Below are 17,623 nucleotides of genomic sequence, written 5' to 3'. Positions count from 1 at the left end.
TAAAATATCAGACTGGGTCTTTGTTTCTCCTCTTCTTCCCATTGGGGATTTAAAATGAGTTCAATAGAGACTCGGCCTTCATTCCATTTGGAGGGTGACTGTGTAGCAGGTCATCCCTTGAGCTTCTCTACTGACATATTGACTGGCTTTAAACATTAATTTCATTTCAAGAGGCTAATAATGGGCACAGCTGTGATATATTTTTAAATGATTTCTGTATATAACTCTGACAGTAGCTACATTTTTTAAAAATTCAATTGCAATTAACAAATATGTAAGCTCCAGGTTCACAGCAACTTGGTATTGAATAATTGGATATGGAACAGAGGACAATAATGTAGTCAGTGATGACAGTATTTTGTACAAGTGGTGATAATGTCCAATTAATAATATTCTACCTATCTTAGTGTTCATATTGGTGTCTGTCTTGCACCTTGTGATGCAAAACAGGTCTTCACAAGTTTCTCAAATCTGTATGGTGCAAATGACCTTGACAAAAGGTTTCACAGTGAGATCTGCAGGAATTGATCTTGTAGATCAGTGGTAGAACTAGAAGTGTATCTGACATGATTGATCAAAAGCTAATCCCACAGTGAGGTTGCCCTTCTTCATAAAAACAAAGTGTGCTGTTTGCTTCGGTATCATAAGGGTACGGTTCTCATGTGATCTGAATGACGAACTTCACTGCTATTTCCTAATGAAGACTTACGATTCATTGTTGGATATTCATTCGAAAGCGTCATCTTTTGTCTTTATTAATGATGTTCATGTGTAATAAGTAAATTGTAGAAATCTGCATCCAGGTCACATTAGTTTGTGGTGCAGGTATTATTAATAGCCGTTTCAAATATGCTATAGCTAACTAAAGTCTGTCCTGTAAACAAATTGCACACACTCATTTAGGTATAATTCATTAGCTTGTGAACGTTAGTCATGAATGTGTAAATACCATGATGTGGCTTTTCAATCTAGATGGCAAAAGACACTCTTCATTAAAGAAATGCATTTTACTGCATTACTTGTAACTATTGCCCATAAAGAGAAAACACTAGTAAGATGTATGTGTTTTATTGGAATTATTAATCTATTCTGGCAGGCAAAATTGTCATGGTTTCTCCAACATAATTAATACGTACAATCTGCTTTTCATCGTAATTCTTTGGATAATTACCTGTCTATGGTTTTCTCTCCCTAGAAATGAAACACTGCATAGCTGTGTGGAGACTCAATTATATACAGCATGATAGTTAAATGTATTGAGGAAGAAATGAGGAGGTAAATGATTGACTACTAAGGCCTAGATTTAGTTGTATTATTGTGATATTTTTGAATTGGAATAGAAATCTGATTTTTACAGACAGATGATAACGTTGCACTTTTTTGAAATGCAGTGGCAGTCAATAACACCAGTGAATATATGAGTTGCTAATATGTCCCATCACATCTTTTCTGTATTTACATGTATTTCTGTCTTACAACTCAAGAAAACAATTCACTGTTTTTGTTATTATTCTCCCACACATTTAAAGTTTCGGTAATTATGATAGATCACTACAGTCCAAACACATTGTCCTTAGTATGGAAAAACTTTTTTTTTTAATTTGTTGAAGAAGAATATCACAAGAAAAACAAATCATTTATTTTTCATGCTAAGGAGTCTTCATATTCCTCTGTAACATGTCTTCTAGTTCTTTAGCATATGGGAACATTGCTTCTTTCATGTTGGCCTGTATAATGAGTTCTGAGTTTTACCATTGCGGAACTTAATAATTAAGTCTTAGGTGTTACTAAGAATCCTGTCAAACAATTTCTCCATTTGCTGTTACTGCTTATCCAGCCAATGTTGTAGGCAGCTAAGAATTAAATGTGGAAGTAGAAAAAAATGGAAGGAAGTTTAATACAAACTGTGTGGTTTGCAATTCCCTCATCTTATCTGTATTATTGTTATCCTTTTCATGCACTGAGCTTCAGTGCTCAAATATTCAGCCGTCCACTTGTTTCAGAGCACCGCTTTTCCAATTTAGAGTTATGATAATATAAAGTTTGCCCTATACAGCTTAGAATGAACCCTAGACTGAAAACCAGTCCATTTCTGCAGACTCAAGTGGTCATACACTAATAGGTAGAATATAGAGAATATGTAACAATGTGATGTTAAGGCTGCTATGTCTCATCATGCCTGAAGGAACCTACAGTAATGATTATGATATTGGCTACAGTATTGCAAAACGTACTGAAGGGCCAGATAATATTATTAGTTTACTTGCAGATTCATGTTTTATGTGGCTTGTTTCCATGTTGCAAATATGTATATATTTTTGATAAGTTACAGAAAATGCATGGATTCACATAACACTAACACAATATACTATGCCAGTGGTTCTCAACCTTTTTTGCAGCACGATCCTTTTTTTTTTTTTTACCATTCCAGCTCAGTTGCAACCTTATATCAAGTATAGGTTTAAATTAACGCTATGATCAAGCAAGCATTGCACTCTGCTGTTTACGTCAATCAATGCCTATCACGCAAATCTGATTGAATGTGCCAGTGTATTGTAAATGAAGAATCTGTGGTTTGGCTTCTTGGATTGGTTGAGTGTTCACTAGTTTTGTGCTAAGCATTTGCAATCCCAAGACTCATTTATATAGGGTAATTCTAGGACTGGGGTTGGTAAATCTGATCGTGGATCATCAAAGGAACTTGCTGGTTGTAAGATGTTTACAACTCTGCCTTGTGACCCTTTCAGAACTTGCGGTGGCCCAAATTTGGGTCACGACTCATGGATTAAGAATCGCTGTAGTAGGCTATCTGCTCAGTGATTTTAATTAGAGAGGGTTGTGAATAGATTAATGCAGCAAGTTAGATGCAGCAGAATGCATTTAATTTACACCTCCTTGAAAGTCATATTATAAAGCTACCTGATACCACAGGATATACAGCTGGCATTTATACAATTAACTTAAACTCTTAAGTATTAACAATTTTTGAATGGGAGTAAATTAGCATAACATGAGATACCCATTCATTTCCTGTAATTTGTCTTAATTTTTTAATAATACAATTTCAAAAAAACTCATGTTTGAGGCATGATAAATTCTAATCAATGCAATACAGGCACAATGATTGCAATTCATATTATCATTTAAATATATTTTCCACCAGTATTGAAAGAAATATCATTATAGCAACATGGAATACTTGGATTTTCTTTTCCACAATTAGCCTGATTAAATCACTTCAAGAATTGGTTCAACTAGAAAAACAGATCACTATATATGTAGTGTTGGGAATTGGCTAACTGCAAATACTGATGCTACTAACTTTACTTTTTCCCAGTAGCTTAATAATGGCATATTCAGTTTTAAAAAGCTGTAGCTTTTCTAGTACCTTTTTGTTTTTACAAATAGCATTAAACAATACTACATTTCGTTGTCCACTTACGACATTTTCCGTCCTGTTTCCGGCCTGACTGCCCGGATTACGCACATCCCCGCGAGATGCTCATTCACCTTGTGCTCAGGCTACTGTTCACAGCACTAACAGTACAATATACATTTGTATCCGTTTGTGTAACAATAATGATCTAAGAAAATGGTGATAAAAAGGTAAAAAAAACATCCAAACAATATGACTTAAATATTATGTAATTTTATTATACAGTACATTACGCATATGATCATTTTTGCATATAAAATAAAGGACCGACTTACGACCAAATCGACTTAAGACCAATCAGTTGGAACAACTGGTCCTAAGTCGATTTGTTTTACAATGTCCTTCTGATTAGTGCTTCAATAACAACATCCATTTTTTTTCTCTCTTTACACAGTGGGTACTTTCAGCTACCAGGTGTTTCTGATGGGTGTTTTTTGCTTGGGGGATGGATGTTAAAGGGTTGAAAAATACTTCACGGAAACAATATTTTAGGAGCACTTTGGTTCTTGGACAGATGATTAAAATTTTGCTTATTTTTGCTGTAACCCTAATAATTCTCACACAGCTATTGTGAAGTATTCTTGGTTCACACCAAACAAAAAAAAACTTTTTAGAATACTTATTGTAATTTGACATTACATTGTTAAAAAATATAGATTGTCAAATTACTTTTAACAGCATGTTTCACATTTTTTATTTGCTTTATTGATATAGTTAGCTACTTTTTCTCTGTGGTCTGTAGTGTAGCTAACTACTATATTAAAACAGTAGATTGGCTGTAGCTTAGCTACTTTTAATCATATGTGGTATGTAGCTTCCCCAACACTGTACGTGTGTGTGTGTAGATTAGGTTTATATTACAGTGTGGGGACCAAATATCCCCCACAGAGTGATTAAAAACCTGTTATTTTGACATTGTGGGAACCCTTTTACAGGTTCCCACAAAGATCTGTGACTGCAATCAACAAACTAAAAATGCCAGAAGTCACTTACATAGTTTGGTTAAGGTTAGGGTTAAGGTTAATGTTGTCATGTTGGGATTAGTATTTTATCCATAGAAATGAATGGAGAGTCCCCACAATGATATGATTACAACCCCCCCCCCCCCCCCCCAATCTCTCTCTCTCTCTCTCTCTGTGCGTGTGTAAAAACAAGCAAATAAATAAACTTTTGATTCTGCTCTGGCACTAAAACACAATAAACAATGTCAAATATAACATTAAATCACTTTGCTCATTCTAAATATTTTAACTAAAGAGGGCCAGACTGTAATGCCTGTATCTGCAGGGCAGTGGTGGCCTAATGATTAGGGAACTGTGATTGTGATTGGAAGGTTGATGGTTCGAATTCCTGACCAGCAAGGTGCCACTGAGGTACCCTGAGCAAGGTACCGCCCCGTGCACAGCTCCTCAGGTGCTAAAATATATAGCAACCCGCTATTTTGTCACATAAGGGTTAAATGCAGAGGACACATTTCGCTGTGGTGTGTCAACAATGACAATTAGTCACTTTCACATTTTTTCCTCTTTTAGTCATTAGAATTCCCTAGTTTATAGCTTGGGACCTAGTTAATTTGACATAGGTGTTATACCTAGTGATTGAGGTACTTCAGGATCTTAACTCACATTTGCTTCTGGTATTTAACTTAAACAGGAGTCAGTAGGCATGTGGTTTATGAAGAGACGTGGTAATGGAATTTCATTGTGTTAGCTGTTAAACATTTGCCATGTAAGAAAGACCAAACAAAGTGGTGTGGTCCTCTTTTTAGATGATGCCAGCATCATAAGCAGTGTCTGTTACAATGCCAGACCCCTCTCTGTTTGTGGATGTGCAGATGGCAAGATGGGCGCAGATGAGCTGCTGGCGAAAGCTGCTTCTCTGAGGGAAAGCTCCGCGTTCTTCCAGTCGGAAATGATGCGTCCGGCAAATGATCCAAAGGAGCGAGATCCCTCCCATGTGCGTATGCTGAATGATGTACTGCAGAACCTCGAAAGGAGCTTTATCATCGCTAATCCTCCTCCTGGATTTTATAGGTAAGAGTAGCAAATGCACGGGACATGCAGATGCTTCTAAACATTGATTGTATATACATATAACATTGATTGTATGCCTGTTGTATAGTATTATATCAAAAACACAGTCTAGCTACCGTGACACAGCTGTTAATTTTCTATGTGCTGGGCACGTTTTCTTTTCTGCCAGGTGATAATCATTTCATAGTTGAAAATACACATGCTAATTAATGTTGAGGTAATGTTCTATCATATGCACCCATACTTCATTTGTATAATTACAAGTGGTGGCTTTTTAGCCTCTATTGCCTGTAATTTTATAAGTTTAATGACAAGTGATGAATTGAATGAATCGGAACTCCACTATACCACTAGCTTTTACTGCACTATTGATTAATGGAATCTTGGAAAGTTCTAAAAACTGGTGTAATATAATTGGGTTTAGAATCATCTCCATTCGTCTGTATAAAAATGGATGGGACAGAACCAGCATATTTCTATCACTATTTCCACATAGTTTACTACCATGTAATGTTTGAAGTGCGCTTTTCACTATTTCAGGCTCATTTTACAGGCTGCTTGTGAACGATCCCCACCAGCCCAATCCCCACCAGCCCAGCCCAATCCCCACCAGCCCAGCCCAATCCCCACCGGCCCAATCCCCACCAGCCCAGCCCAATCTCCAATAGCCCAGAATATCAGTTAGAACGTAAGAACGTAAGAAATTTACAAACGAGAGGAGGCCATTCGGCCCATCAAGCTCGTTTGGGGAAAACTTAACTAATAGCTCAGAGATGTTAAAATCTTATCTAGCTTTGATTTAAAGGAACCTAGGGTTTTAGCTTCCGCTACACTAGGAGGAAGACTATTCTGTACGCTAACTACACGCTGTATAAAGAAGTGTTTTCTCAAATTCATTTTAAAATGTTCTCCCGCTTATTTCCACTTATGGCCACGAGTTCTAGTATTTAAGCTAATATTGAAATAGCCATTTAGCTGAACAGCATCCAGACCCGTTAGAATCTTATAGACCTGGATCATGTCCCCCCTTAGTCTCCTTTGCTTGAGGCTGAACAGATTCAGCTCAGCTAACCTTTCCTCGTATGACATTCCTCTAAGACCAGGAATCATTCTTGTAGCCCTACAAATAGATATTAGATATTTCAATTTGGACACTTTGTGTTCTCTGCTTAATGAAACTTCTGCATAGCACAGGCACTTGTGTCTGAGTGCATGTAAGCACCTTGTTACGGTGGGATGACTGTGTATGTCCCTGACAGCTGTCACTATCTTGCTGCAGCAAAGTCAGTACATTATGCCAGTAGGACAAAGAACTAGAGAAATTTACATTATTTTGTCCATTTATTTCTGATTCCACTGTTTTGCACATAACTGGCACACAAGTACACAATTGGCGTAAAGCGATAAAAGCGGAAATTTTTGGAAAATTGTTGGAGCAGCGCAAATGCTGTTGTGACAAGAAATTACCGTACATTGTAACCTTTATGTGGCTAATTTGTACTTATTTTGTAGTATAAAGGCCAAAATTCATAGTGATTTCTTGTCATAATGGCACGAATGCACATGAAATAAATACTCATTTGCATGTACGGCTAATGCCAGTCATGCGCATCCCTGTGTATAAATATGGCTGAAACAAACACATAATATGCCAGACTTCATATTTCAATTTAGAGTGAACCAAAGCTATAAGTATACCAAAGTACTATGTCGTTGGATAGCAGCAATCTCTACTGATGGAAATATGAAACTGACATTTCAGATGTGGGAAATTTAGGTATATTTCCTTATATATATATATATATATATATAAACATTTACAGCATTTAGCAGACACTCTTTTCCAGAGCGACTTACAACCAGTGCTTTGTAGTCCATGACTGTTCTTCGATCTATAAGCTAGACCTAAAATCAACGACTGTCATCAAGATCAAATTACCGCTTTTTTCGAAATGGAGAGGGTGGACAGTAAGGTGGTATGAGCCTCCAAGGTACTCCTTGAAGAGGTGTGTCTTCAGACGATGCTTGATATATATATGGAATAAAAATATATCTATATAAGTGGCTCTGTACATTTTAAAACTATATTCATCAGTTAATTATAGCACATGCTGCTATAAAAATATATGAATTTATAGCCATTCTTCTCCACCTGGAAAAATGGGGTATTATTTTCTGTATAACTTACCTTTTATGGAGGACATCACATGGAAACATTCAAGAATGAATAACATTGTTTTTTCTTAACTCTTGGTTTTCAGTATTAACATGATTCAAAAAATCAAAAAGATGTTACATTTCAGCTGACTTGACATTAACGACCTGCCAGACAATTCATCAGGTTCAACCCGGGTCTGATGGATTAAGCTGATGATTGTTATATATCAGATAAGGCTATATAACATTAAGAGTGCTCGCATAAGGATTTCACACATCAATACCATTTTCAGGTAATCCAGTCTGACATAACCTATAGGAAGGGAACTGTGCCTTGAGCAGTTTCAGACATGTCTTGGCACTAAGTGCTAATTGGGGAGCTGTCCATGGTGCTGGAGTTGTCCCTGAAGGCAGCTGAAAACTGTCATTTTTCCAGGTTGCTTGAGACTGGGTTATGGGTTGTCGATGCAGTTAGTTAAATCCCGGACACACATCACGCACAAAAGCAATTATTTTTGTGTCAGTATTAGCATATTTGCCTATGTAGTAAATATTCCAATAAATATGAGATAAAGGAAACGCTAACCATGATTTACTATATGATGATATCAAATGTCAAAATAATAAAAAAAACATTAAAATGACTGAAATAATATGAATGACAGCAATAAGTGCCAAAGAATATCATTATTTCCTTTTTGTTATTACAAAAATAATCTGACTGAAAATCAAGTTTCAGAGGAATCTGACATATTTTACAATTTACTAAGCTTTTTCAACTACAAATTTTCAACTCCGATAGTAATCACAGAAGTACTAATTCAGTGGTTACAATCCTTTCCTTTTATACCATTTCTTTCTTACAATTTCAATATTTCATTAATAATTAATAAAATATATGGCAGGCACAGAATATTGCTGCCAGGAACTAACTGTGCTGTATCACACCTACATGATATATATTTTCATTTAGTCCTCTATTAATTTAAAGCGGTCTGCATGGGCAGACAAATCTTGGCTTCACTTTGGAGACCTTAAACTTTTTTAAAGATTTAAGCGCAATCTCTCTCTGACCGCAAGAGCGATCATGTTGTGATTTTATTACAACTGTCAGTGTGAATGACTCCCGCTGAAAGGGCATGCTGATTATCGTGACATTCACATGCAAACTTTTGATCAAAGTAATTTGCATCTGTGGCATTTTATCCTTATCAGAAATGTCATGTTGACACAGGTTTTGCGTGGAAACATGGGGGCTTTCCTCTTAGGAGATGTAAAATCTTTATGTTTCAATGCTTCAGATGCAAATAATAAAGCAAGCGATTATAAATCAACATGCACTGAGACAGCCTTTATTTGCTTCAACATTCAAGAAAAGGCAACATATAAATTAAGCAAACCAGTATGACAATATGGTACAAACAGACAAAAATAATACAAAGCCCTTAAAAATATAAACGCCAACATTTGGTTCCATCCTGATTCTTCATGCAGGCCAGTTCTTATATGAAATATAAGCTCTTGCTGTGTCTCTTTGGATGAGGAGCTGTATGTGAGAATTTACAACTGGCAGTGCTGACCTTTTCATATTAAGATATGGAAGTGCTTATTTAGAACCTGCTGGATGTGTGTAAAAATTTAATTTGCACATGGCTTTCACAGGCATAAAATGTGTTGAATTTTGATTTGATTGGGACTCTGAAGAAAATGGAGTAGCAGGTAGGAAAGTGGTTGAGGAAACGAACTGGTAACCTGAAAGTTATAAGGTGGTGCTGAGTTTGAGCAACCTTTAAGCAAGTACACTTAAGTGATCCTGAACTATTTCAGTAATAAATGAGTTAACTGGTACATTAATTATGGCAAATGGTAATTAAATATAAATTAATTTTGTCACACATAAGTTCAAAATTTTTTTCTAAGTATTTGATGGATTTTGATATAACAGCTTTGCATTAAGATGCATTAAGCTTGATGCATTAAGAATATGTAATATTGTGTGTGTGTGTGTGTGTGTGTGTGTGTAGAATCAGGTTTTGCCCAATAATTTAGGTCCAATACATCAAGCATTTATATACGTCATTAAAAATTGAATTAGAAATAAACTTTAGCTTCTGTTCAGGTTACTTTTCAATTAGTGATTGATTTACGCTGGGCGAGGTGACTTATAGTCCAGGTAATGATTTCAGTCACATCATTGAGTCTGAGATTAAATGAAAGTAGCACACCTTGCGGCCCTTGACAGATTGCTCAGCCCTGAAGCAGAGAGACCTTGAAGATCTGCAGGACCGTAGCACTTCAGAAACACGACTGCCAATCCTTACTGCAGATACTGTAACGCAGCTGGGGAGCAATTTTTCAGAGTTCTGTATTTTTATTTCACTAAAGGACATCAAGCATGCTAAATTGTACCTTTAATGTTAAAATCATGGTGTTTAGAACTATATTTGTGAAATTCTTACCACTGAACTGTGTCCTACATAATAAGCTATTTCATTGTCTCCGACTCTGATGTGGCTCAGTGTTATAGTCAATTCTTTCGAACTTGTAAAAATTAAATATAACACTGAAGCACTGGAGAGTTACAGTTACTAAATCACCTTTTATATAAGACTAAACAACTGCCAATTCTTCTGAATGTGATGGACTCAATCATATTCATATCTGTTGCTGTTAAGGATGTTGTCAAAGCACAAACATGCATTTCACCAGGAGCGTCAGTTCCACCAGTCTGCAGCAGAATAATCTGTGACATTATTTAACACATGCAGACTTCAGAGAGGCTAAATGGCTTGGTTGATCCCCTGTACATTGAATTACTTCAGCCTAGTCAGATGGTTACAAGTTCAAACATATCAAAATAGAGCCCGAAATCCTCCTCTCAGTGAAAAAAGAGCAACAGCTCAATTGTAATGTAATATTCACCCAGAGTTGCTTTAACTAATTAGGTACCTTCCTAACCAATTTTTTTAGTTGCTTATTATAAAGACCTGAAAGCTAGAGGCATTTAATGTGAACAAAATACAGGCTATAAATTAAATATGGGATCTTAATGTCAATCTGCACTCTGAAGGACATAACTGCTTGCTAACCCTAAGCAATGCTTATTACGAATGAATATTTGCCTTATTTTGTCTCCACTTTTCCCCCTTGGAGCCGATTTTCAAAAATATCAATAAACGATGCATGTTTGCACTGAAAGAAATTCCCAAAAAATCCTCTTATTTTTACAAGGTGATTGCATCAGGAATCAAATATTCAAAATGTGTTTAGTCAAATAGTCCAACCCAAGTGTTCTACCATGTATCACTTAATCTGAATTTAATCTCTCAGTACTTTTTGCGTGTGTCTGTCTAGGTAGATGTGTGAGTATATGTAGAGTAGGTAATGGGCTACAACTACCAATTATCATTATATATAATGGTAAATATATAAATGCTAATAAAAATAATTTTTACATAGCATGGTGTAGCAGCCAATAATGTAATAACTATCAATAATTAATAACTGCCAATAACGTAATACATTCTTAATGTAAAAAAGTCAATAATGTAGTAACTGGCCAATAATTTGATAAGTTTTATGATCCAATAATGTAATAACTTTTTGACAATAATCTAATAACTTTTTACATTATTGGCCAGGTGTTACATTGTACTTTGTAATAGAAGCACAATTTGTTCTTTTTAATAAAAACTTTTTTTATGGTTATATGTGCCCAAGTATAATATGATGATAGGCTTTTAATTTTTCCATTGTTCTGCTGTCATCTAGGAACATACTGTATGGACTGGACGCACGAGCCGTGCAGTTCTCCATCCTGAAGAACGCCGATGACGTGCAAAGTCCCAGCAAGTTTAATCAGTCCTTGTCCCTGATTTTAAATGCCATCAACTCTGCTGAGACGCTGATCAGAAGTGGGCTTGACCTCTTTGAGAATGACCCCAATCGGGCAAGCTGACACATCCCAAGCGCAAGCTCACATTCTGCAGACTCCTTCTAAACCGCAGCCCTTTCGACGTAGATTTATATAGTGTAGAGCAGGTCAGTGTGGACAATGAAGCTTGAAGAAAGTAGTATATTTCCTGTTATGAGTGAATGTATCTGTATCTGAAACATTCAGGGCTTTTGACAAATTGTTAATTGATAGATGTTTATCTCATTCTTCCTATTGTTTTCACCGAAATCACTGACTGCTCTGCGTTTGCAAATGCATTTTCCTTACTAGAGTAATAGTAGCAATGCCAAAACAATTGCACTTGATAGCCCGAAGGCTGCAGCAAAAAAACAAACAAACAAACAAACAAAAAATCGTCCTACTGGAAGGGGATCAGAAGACCCACAGAAAGATATGGATTACACCAGCTAAGTAAATCTACTTGACAGAAGCCTTGGAGGATGTAACAGATTGGCATTTACCACCTCTGAATGCAATCTATAGAGCATTACAACATATCAGTTTTCAGAGCATTTTCCAGAGCTCATACAAAACTTGTGACAGTTTCAAATTTAGAAAAAAAAATCCTCTAACATGCGTGTTACGTATTGAATGCTGTGGTTTTTTTAAGGATGTGTTTAAACACATTCAGTATATATATAAAAATTAAAAAACAGAGTTCAACGTGAATGAATATGCACTGGTAGGCCAACTCTGGTTTGGATTTCTAACTACTAATAACAAAATAAACACAACATACGATAGTCTTTTAAATCCCGGCATTTTCTGAAAGCACATACACCAGGTCTTAGTGTGCCTTACTATCACATCTGTGATGTTGTGACGTTTTACAACAAGCAGGTTGACATATGTCGGTGACGTAAATACAGGTAACGTCACAGGTTAACGTAATGTTTGAAGCGATATGTGAGCGCGCTGATTTACGGCTCACGCACTGAACTAAAAACTGACCTAAGGAAAGAAAGAAAAGAGGCACAGGTCCTAGGATCGCTCCACCTGTGCTGTACATAACTCCTCCCTCTTGCATGCTGTTTAATATATAACAGACATAGCATTTCTTGAGCTTGTCGGTATTTTGCTTTGCCTACTGTTCTATCATGTTATAGATATTACCTATAGTATGCCTTTCATAAAGCAATACTTGCATCTGTACCTGTTAAAAGGCATGTTACGTTTCCATATGTTAAATTGGGAAAGGAATTATGTGACGGAGAACTGGAGTCTGCAATGGTTCGGATTAAGGTAGAAGTTTTGAAATGAATCATGACACTTGTGTTGCACATCTGTTATACATTTTTTTTTAACATTTGTGTCAGAAAACATGTATAATTCAGTTGCTTCGGTTGTTCTGATGTGAAGACTTGGAATTTTACAAGTGATACTGAAAGTAACAAGAAAGAAAAAGGTTTTACTTGACTTGAACTTTTCAAAAGTACTAAAGAGGCCACTAATAGACTATGTTCAGGGAAACCATACTAAGCTTTAAATTATGAATGTGCCTTCAATTAAAACAAAACTGCTTTAAAAATCATGGATTGCTATCAGTTATTTGATCATATGTAGTCAGTGCATTTTATTGATATTACCAAAAAGCAGAGTTTTTTGATTTTTGGGTTACTTTATGAACAGATTTCTAAATTTCCAGTTGTGCAAATATAATCAGTATTTTAAACAACAACATTTTCAGTAAGGCACATAAATGACCTTGGATTTGATACACATTTAATGGTTAAAACTAATGCATCATGGTCAGTTTCTGTGTTCATTTTTAAAAAAAAACACTAGATTATTGCATATTTATGCAATCACAATGCAGTGCTGAAATCCATAATATAAAATACATTAGTCTAATAAAAATTTTAAATTAATTAAATTCAACTGTGAATTGTCTTAATTTTTGCAAATCATTTGACATGTCATTATTTTTCTTTAACTGGATCACACAATCAGGCTGATTTATGTTATTTGAACACGGTAGTGTAAATAATTTATTTATATTGTAAAGTATTTATAAGTTATGTTGCATAGAATTTGGTAAATCACTTTTTGATATTTTGTTTGTTTTTTTTTAAATATATGATTTTTACAGTGATTGGTTTATGAAGAACAAAAGAGAAAAACCTAAAGAGTCCAAACCTGAGCATAAAAATTATTTTAAAATTACATTTACAAATTGTAAAGTAATTGTTTCCAATTGAATGTAATTAAATGATGTCCAGATGTGTGGGTCTAATTTTGGATATTTGATTTGTGGAAATGTTTGGTATGAATTTGTGTAATATATAGTATATGATCAAATGAATGATTGTTAATATATGTATTATTAAACATTCTGAACACCAGCAGCTATTTAAGTAAAATAATGACATTTATGTACCCTGCAGTTATTGTTGGGGCCAAACATTTTGTACCGATTTTACTGTTAACTGTGTCTGTATTCTAAAGGAACTTCAGTGGAACGTTACAATGCACTTATTTGAGAAAATTCATCTCTGGGCAAACTTAAAATTATGGTCAGACGATTTGCTGTGTTTCGCGTAAAGTCATATCAAAGTGCTTTCCTTATGCATTTGTGATGAAACAAAATGACTGTAGTGCCCTTAATATGTGTAAATATTATGTCATATTCCTTTTTACAACACTATAATTTTTGTTAGTTTTTAGTATTTTCATTATTCCATGAGATGCTCGGATGGTGAGCATCATATTTTTGCATGCAGGGTCAATCTACTTTTTGTCTGGATGTGTGATATTTCAATTATGATTTGAGATGGTAGAGATGTCGCATACAGTTATACATTTTGCTAACACATTGCAATTGGAGCTATTTTTGTGCATTGTAGTATATAAATCCAACTATTCAGTTCACTGTCAATATGTTAAAAATGTTTAAAACTGTGCAATGCAAGCAGTGCTGAAGTATATTAAGCTCCTGCCCTTCTGAGTGTCGGTTACATTATGATTGCTGTTCTTTGTGATTTGCTAATGTCACCTTCTGTCCTGCACAGCGTAAGCCTAATGCACATAATGGAGTCGGTTTAAAATTCAAATAAGCTCCTGCAATTAGTGTATATGTAGTAGTTATTTTATTTGGTACATGAGATTCTATACCTTACATCAAGCAATAAATGCAGTTTTGCTAGGCATTTGACTGGGTGTGTTTAAGGTGTTTTTAATGAAATGCCAAATGGTCAGGCAGTATATATAAAGATGATATTGATACATTGAAATGTAGGTTAGTGTTACTTAACTTTTCCTTGGAAATAAAAAATGTCAATGAAAATAATTTAATGTACTTGAAGTTTACTCAAGTTTATCCATCCATCCAGCTACCTATCCATCCTCCCTCTGTTTATCCAATATGTCATAGGGGACTTAATTTCGTTATATTTGATTATACTGCTATATCTAATTTTTTAAATGGGAAGCTAAATTGAATTAATATTTGCTATTATATGCTATAAAATGATGCCATTTGATTAAATACTAGAACTCGTGGCCATAAGTGGAAATTAGTGGTAGAACATTTTAAAACAAATTTAAGGAAGCACTTCTTTACACAGCGTGTTGTTAGAGTATGGAATAGTATAGTGCTAGTGTAGCGGAAGCTAAAACCCTGGGTTCCTTTAAATCAGAGCTAGATAAGATTTTAACAACTCTGAGCTATTAGTTAAATTCTCCCCAAACGAGCTTGATGGGCCGAATGGCCCCCTCTCGTTTGTAAATTTCTCATGTTCTTATGTTCTTAATTTCAATAATGTCTGTTGTCTAAAGTTAAAATGAAAAGTAGAAGCCCAGCAAGTAGCTGTGTGCTTCTTTCACTTACGCATATTCTCCTATAGACTTAGTTGTACTTAGGCTAGATTTACACTTTGTGCAGTGAAACAAATAAAATATGGGTATGTCACATGTAAATCACTGTTAAGCGCATTCTGCCACTGACTTAAGTGCTTTTTCACTACGCACTCTGAAGTGCTATATTGTCACATGTCTCTGCATAGCCAAATGCAAAAGTCGAACGTGTAACAAAATTAAACTTTTTACATTTCTTATACATTTAAAAAATAAATGTTGCAATCCAAAATGCATGTGAATAATTATATAATTAAATACAAATTATATAACACAATAGTATATACAAAAACATTACTATATACAAATTTTACCACTAGACTAGATTCAAATGATATCCGCCTTGTTGAGACACCAAGTCGGTGAATCAATGAGGCAAAAAAAATATTAAATTGAGTAGAAAAAATTGATTCAGTGGAAGTAGTGTGTCCTTGCAATTCTTAGCCGCTGTGCTTTTACTTTGCATTTACTCCTGTGAGAGTGAGACAGATGACCAGGATATTCAACGCTTGTCTTAATGTATTCAGTTGACCGACGCTGAATGCATTGCATGTTTCCGGGTAGATTATGAAATGCTCCGGTTTTGATCCAATGCGGGATGCAATTTGTCCTGTATTTTCATGCACATACATACACTTCATACATACACTAGGTCAGTGTATGTCGTGTACACTAGGCACCACAGAGCACACACTGATTGATCATGAAGCTAATACTTATTGCTTATTCTTGATATAAGCTTGATTTAAGTGTACAAAAGTACATGTCATGTTTTCTATTACTTAATATTTTCATGTGTTTGGTAGCTGCAAATGAATGAAATATAATGGCATACGATGTCTATATTTTTACATTAGCAAAAAGTTGTACTTCATTTATATTCTTGTTATGCTACAAGAAGCAACATAAAACTGAAACAAGAGGAAGCCATTTAGACAGTCTGGGTAATTTCAATATTTGCATATATATGCAATTGTAAAATTGTGTCTAGCCCTGACCTGAATGACTCCAAGATTCTTCAAATACATGAGAAAGAACTTCATTTAAAACCCCTGGTGTCCTTTGTGTGAATAAATATTAACTTTATTATAATTTAAACAAGTCCCTAGTTCCAAGTTTTCATTTGTAGTTCCTAATTTTCATTTGTGACCAGAGGGTTATTGAATCAGTGCTAACAGCCACCATCTGGGTTCAAGATTTTGTGTACAGTGGTACCTCAGAACTTGAACTTAATCTGTCCCCGCTTGGGACACAATATTATTGTAATTAAATGTATTAATGGTTTATTATTAATATTAAAATAATTAATAAGAAATCTTTATTTTTATTATATAATAATAAAATAATAATTACTGTTAGTTACTGTCTTTCATTGTCTAAATGTATTTTTACTGTCGAAATATATGTATTCAGCTAGTGTAAACATGCACGATGCTATCACAGCAAATGCGAGGCTGAGACTGAAGCATTACCACTGTTTCCACTGAGAGACGTGCCGCGTGACTCATTTCCCCGCGCGTACATCTTAGGTCGGCGTTTACGGTTTGACTTCTGAGATTCAGATTGAGTTCTAGGTAATTTTTTTTCGAACTGGTTAGTTCGACTTTTAAGAAAGTTTGAGTTCTAATGAGTTTGAGAACTGAGGTACCACTGTTTTTGGATCGTATTCCCTTTCCATCGCCTTTGCTTATGGGTAAAGGGATTTAGACCTTCTGACCTGTACCTGGAACAAAGAAACATTTTCATCTGGTTTACCTGAGCATTCTGTGAGGATTAGTCACCATGGTTTTTACAGATTATTCAAGGTTGATCCGTAAAAATGCTTTTTACAGTTTGACTTCCTTTCTGAATCCATTAAAAGAAGGATCTCATTTGCTCACTGCTTCATTGATAGCTCACGGTGATGCTCCACATGGGCTTTGACCTGGTCTGCCTCTCATGTAGTATTTACTAGGAGCGTACCAGAACACAAGAATCATGGTTCAGTATGTACCTCGGATTTTAAGCCATGATTTAGTACATTTTCAGTACAGCCGGGGTAAAAGAAACTAAATATATATTACTTCTTTTTTTGTTTATTAAACAGTGGTTTACTTAACAAAGTTTGACTGTCTTTCTTATATAAAAGTCTTTATCAATACTTCTGCAACCTAATAATAAAAAACTAAAATTTACTTAAAAGTAAATCAA

General features: G+C 35.1%; 1 protein-coding gene across 2 annotated transcripts in view; it reads left to right on the top strand.

The window, feature by feature from the left end:
- LOC111860531 (inactive N-acetylated-alpha-linked acidic dipeptidase-like protein 2) overlaps window positions 1–14,810 on the top strand; it is a 208,336-nt gene extending 193,526 nt beyond the window's left edge. For both annotated transcript variants that reach the window (XM_023844313.2, XM_023844312.2), the window contains 2 exons: window positions 5,271–5,469; window positions 11,398–14,810. In XM_023844313.2, coding sequence (XP_023700081.1) covers window positions 5,271–5,469; window positions 11,398–11,584 — 386 coding nt within the window. In that variant the 3' untranslated portion in view covers window positions 11,585–14,810. The remainder of the gene's footprint in view (window positions 1–5,270; window positions 5,470–11,397) is intronic.
- Window positions 14,811–17,623: the final 2,813 nt, after the last annotated feature.

The sequence above is a fragment of the Paramormyrops kingsleyae genome, chromosome 15, assembly GCF_048594095.1.
Source record: "Paramormyrops kingsleyae isolate MSU_618 chromosome 15, PKINGS_0.4, whole genome shotgun sequence".
Classification (NCBI taxonomy): domain Eukaryota; kingdom Metazoa; phylum Chordata; class Actinopteri; order Osteoglossiformes; family Mormyridae; genus Paramormyrops; species Paramormyrops kingsleyae.
Note: the sequence above shows the minus strand (reverse complement) of the source record. Positions and strands in the feature narration are given on the sequence as shown.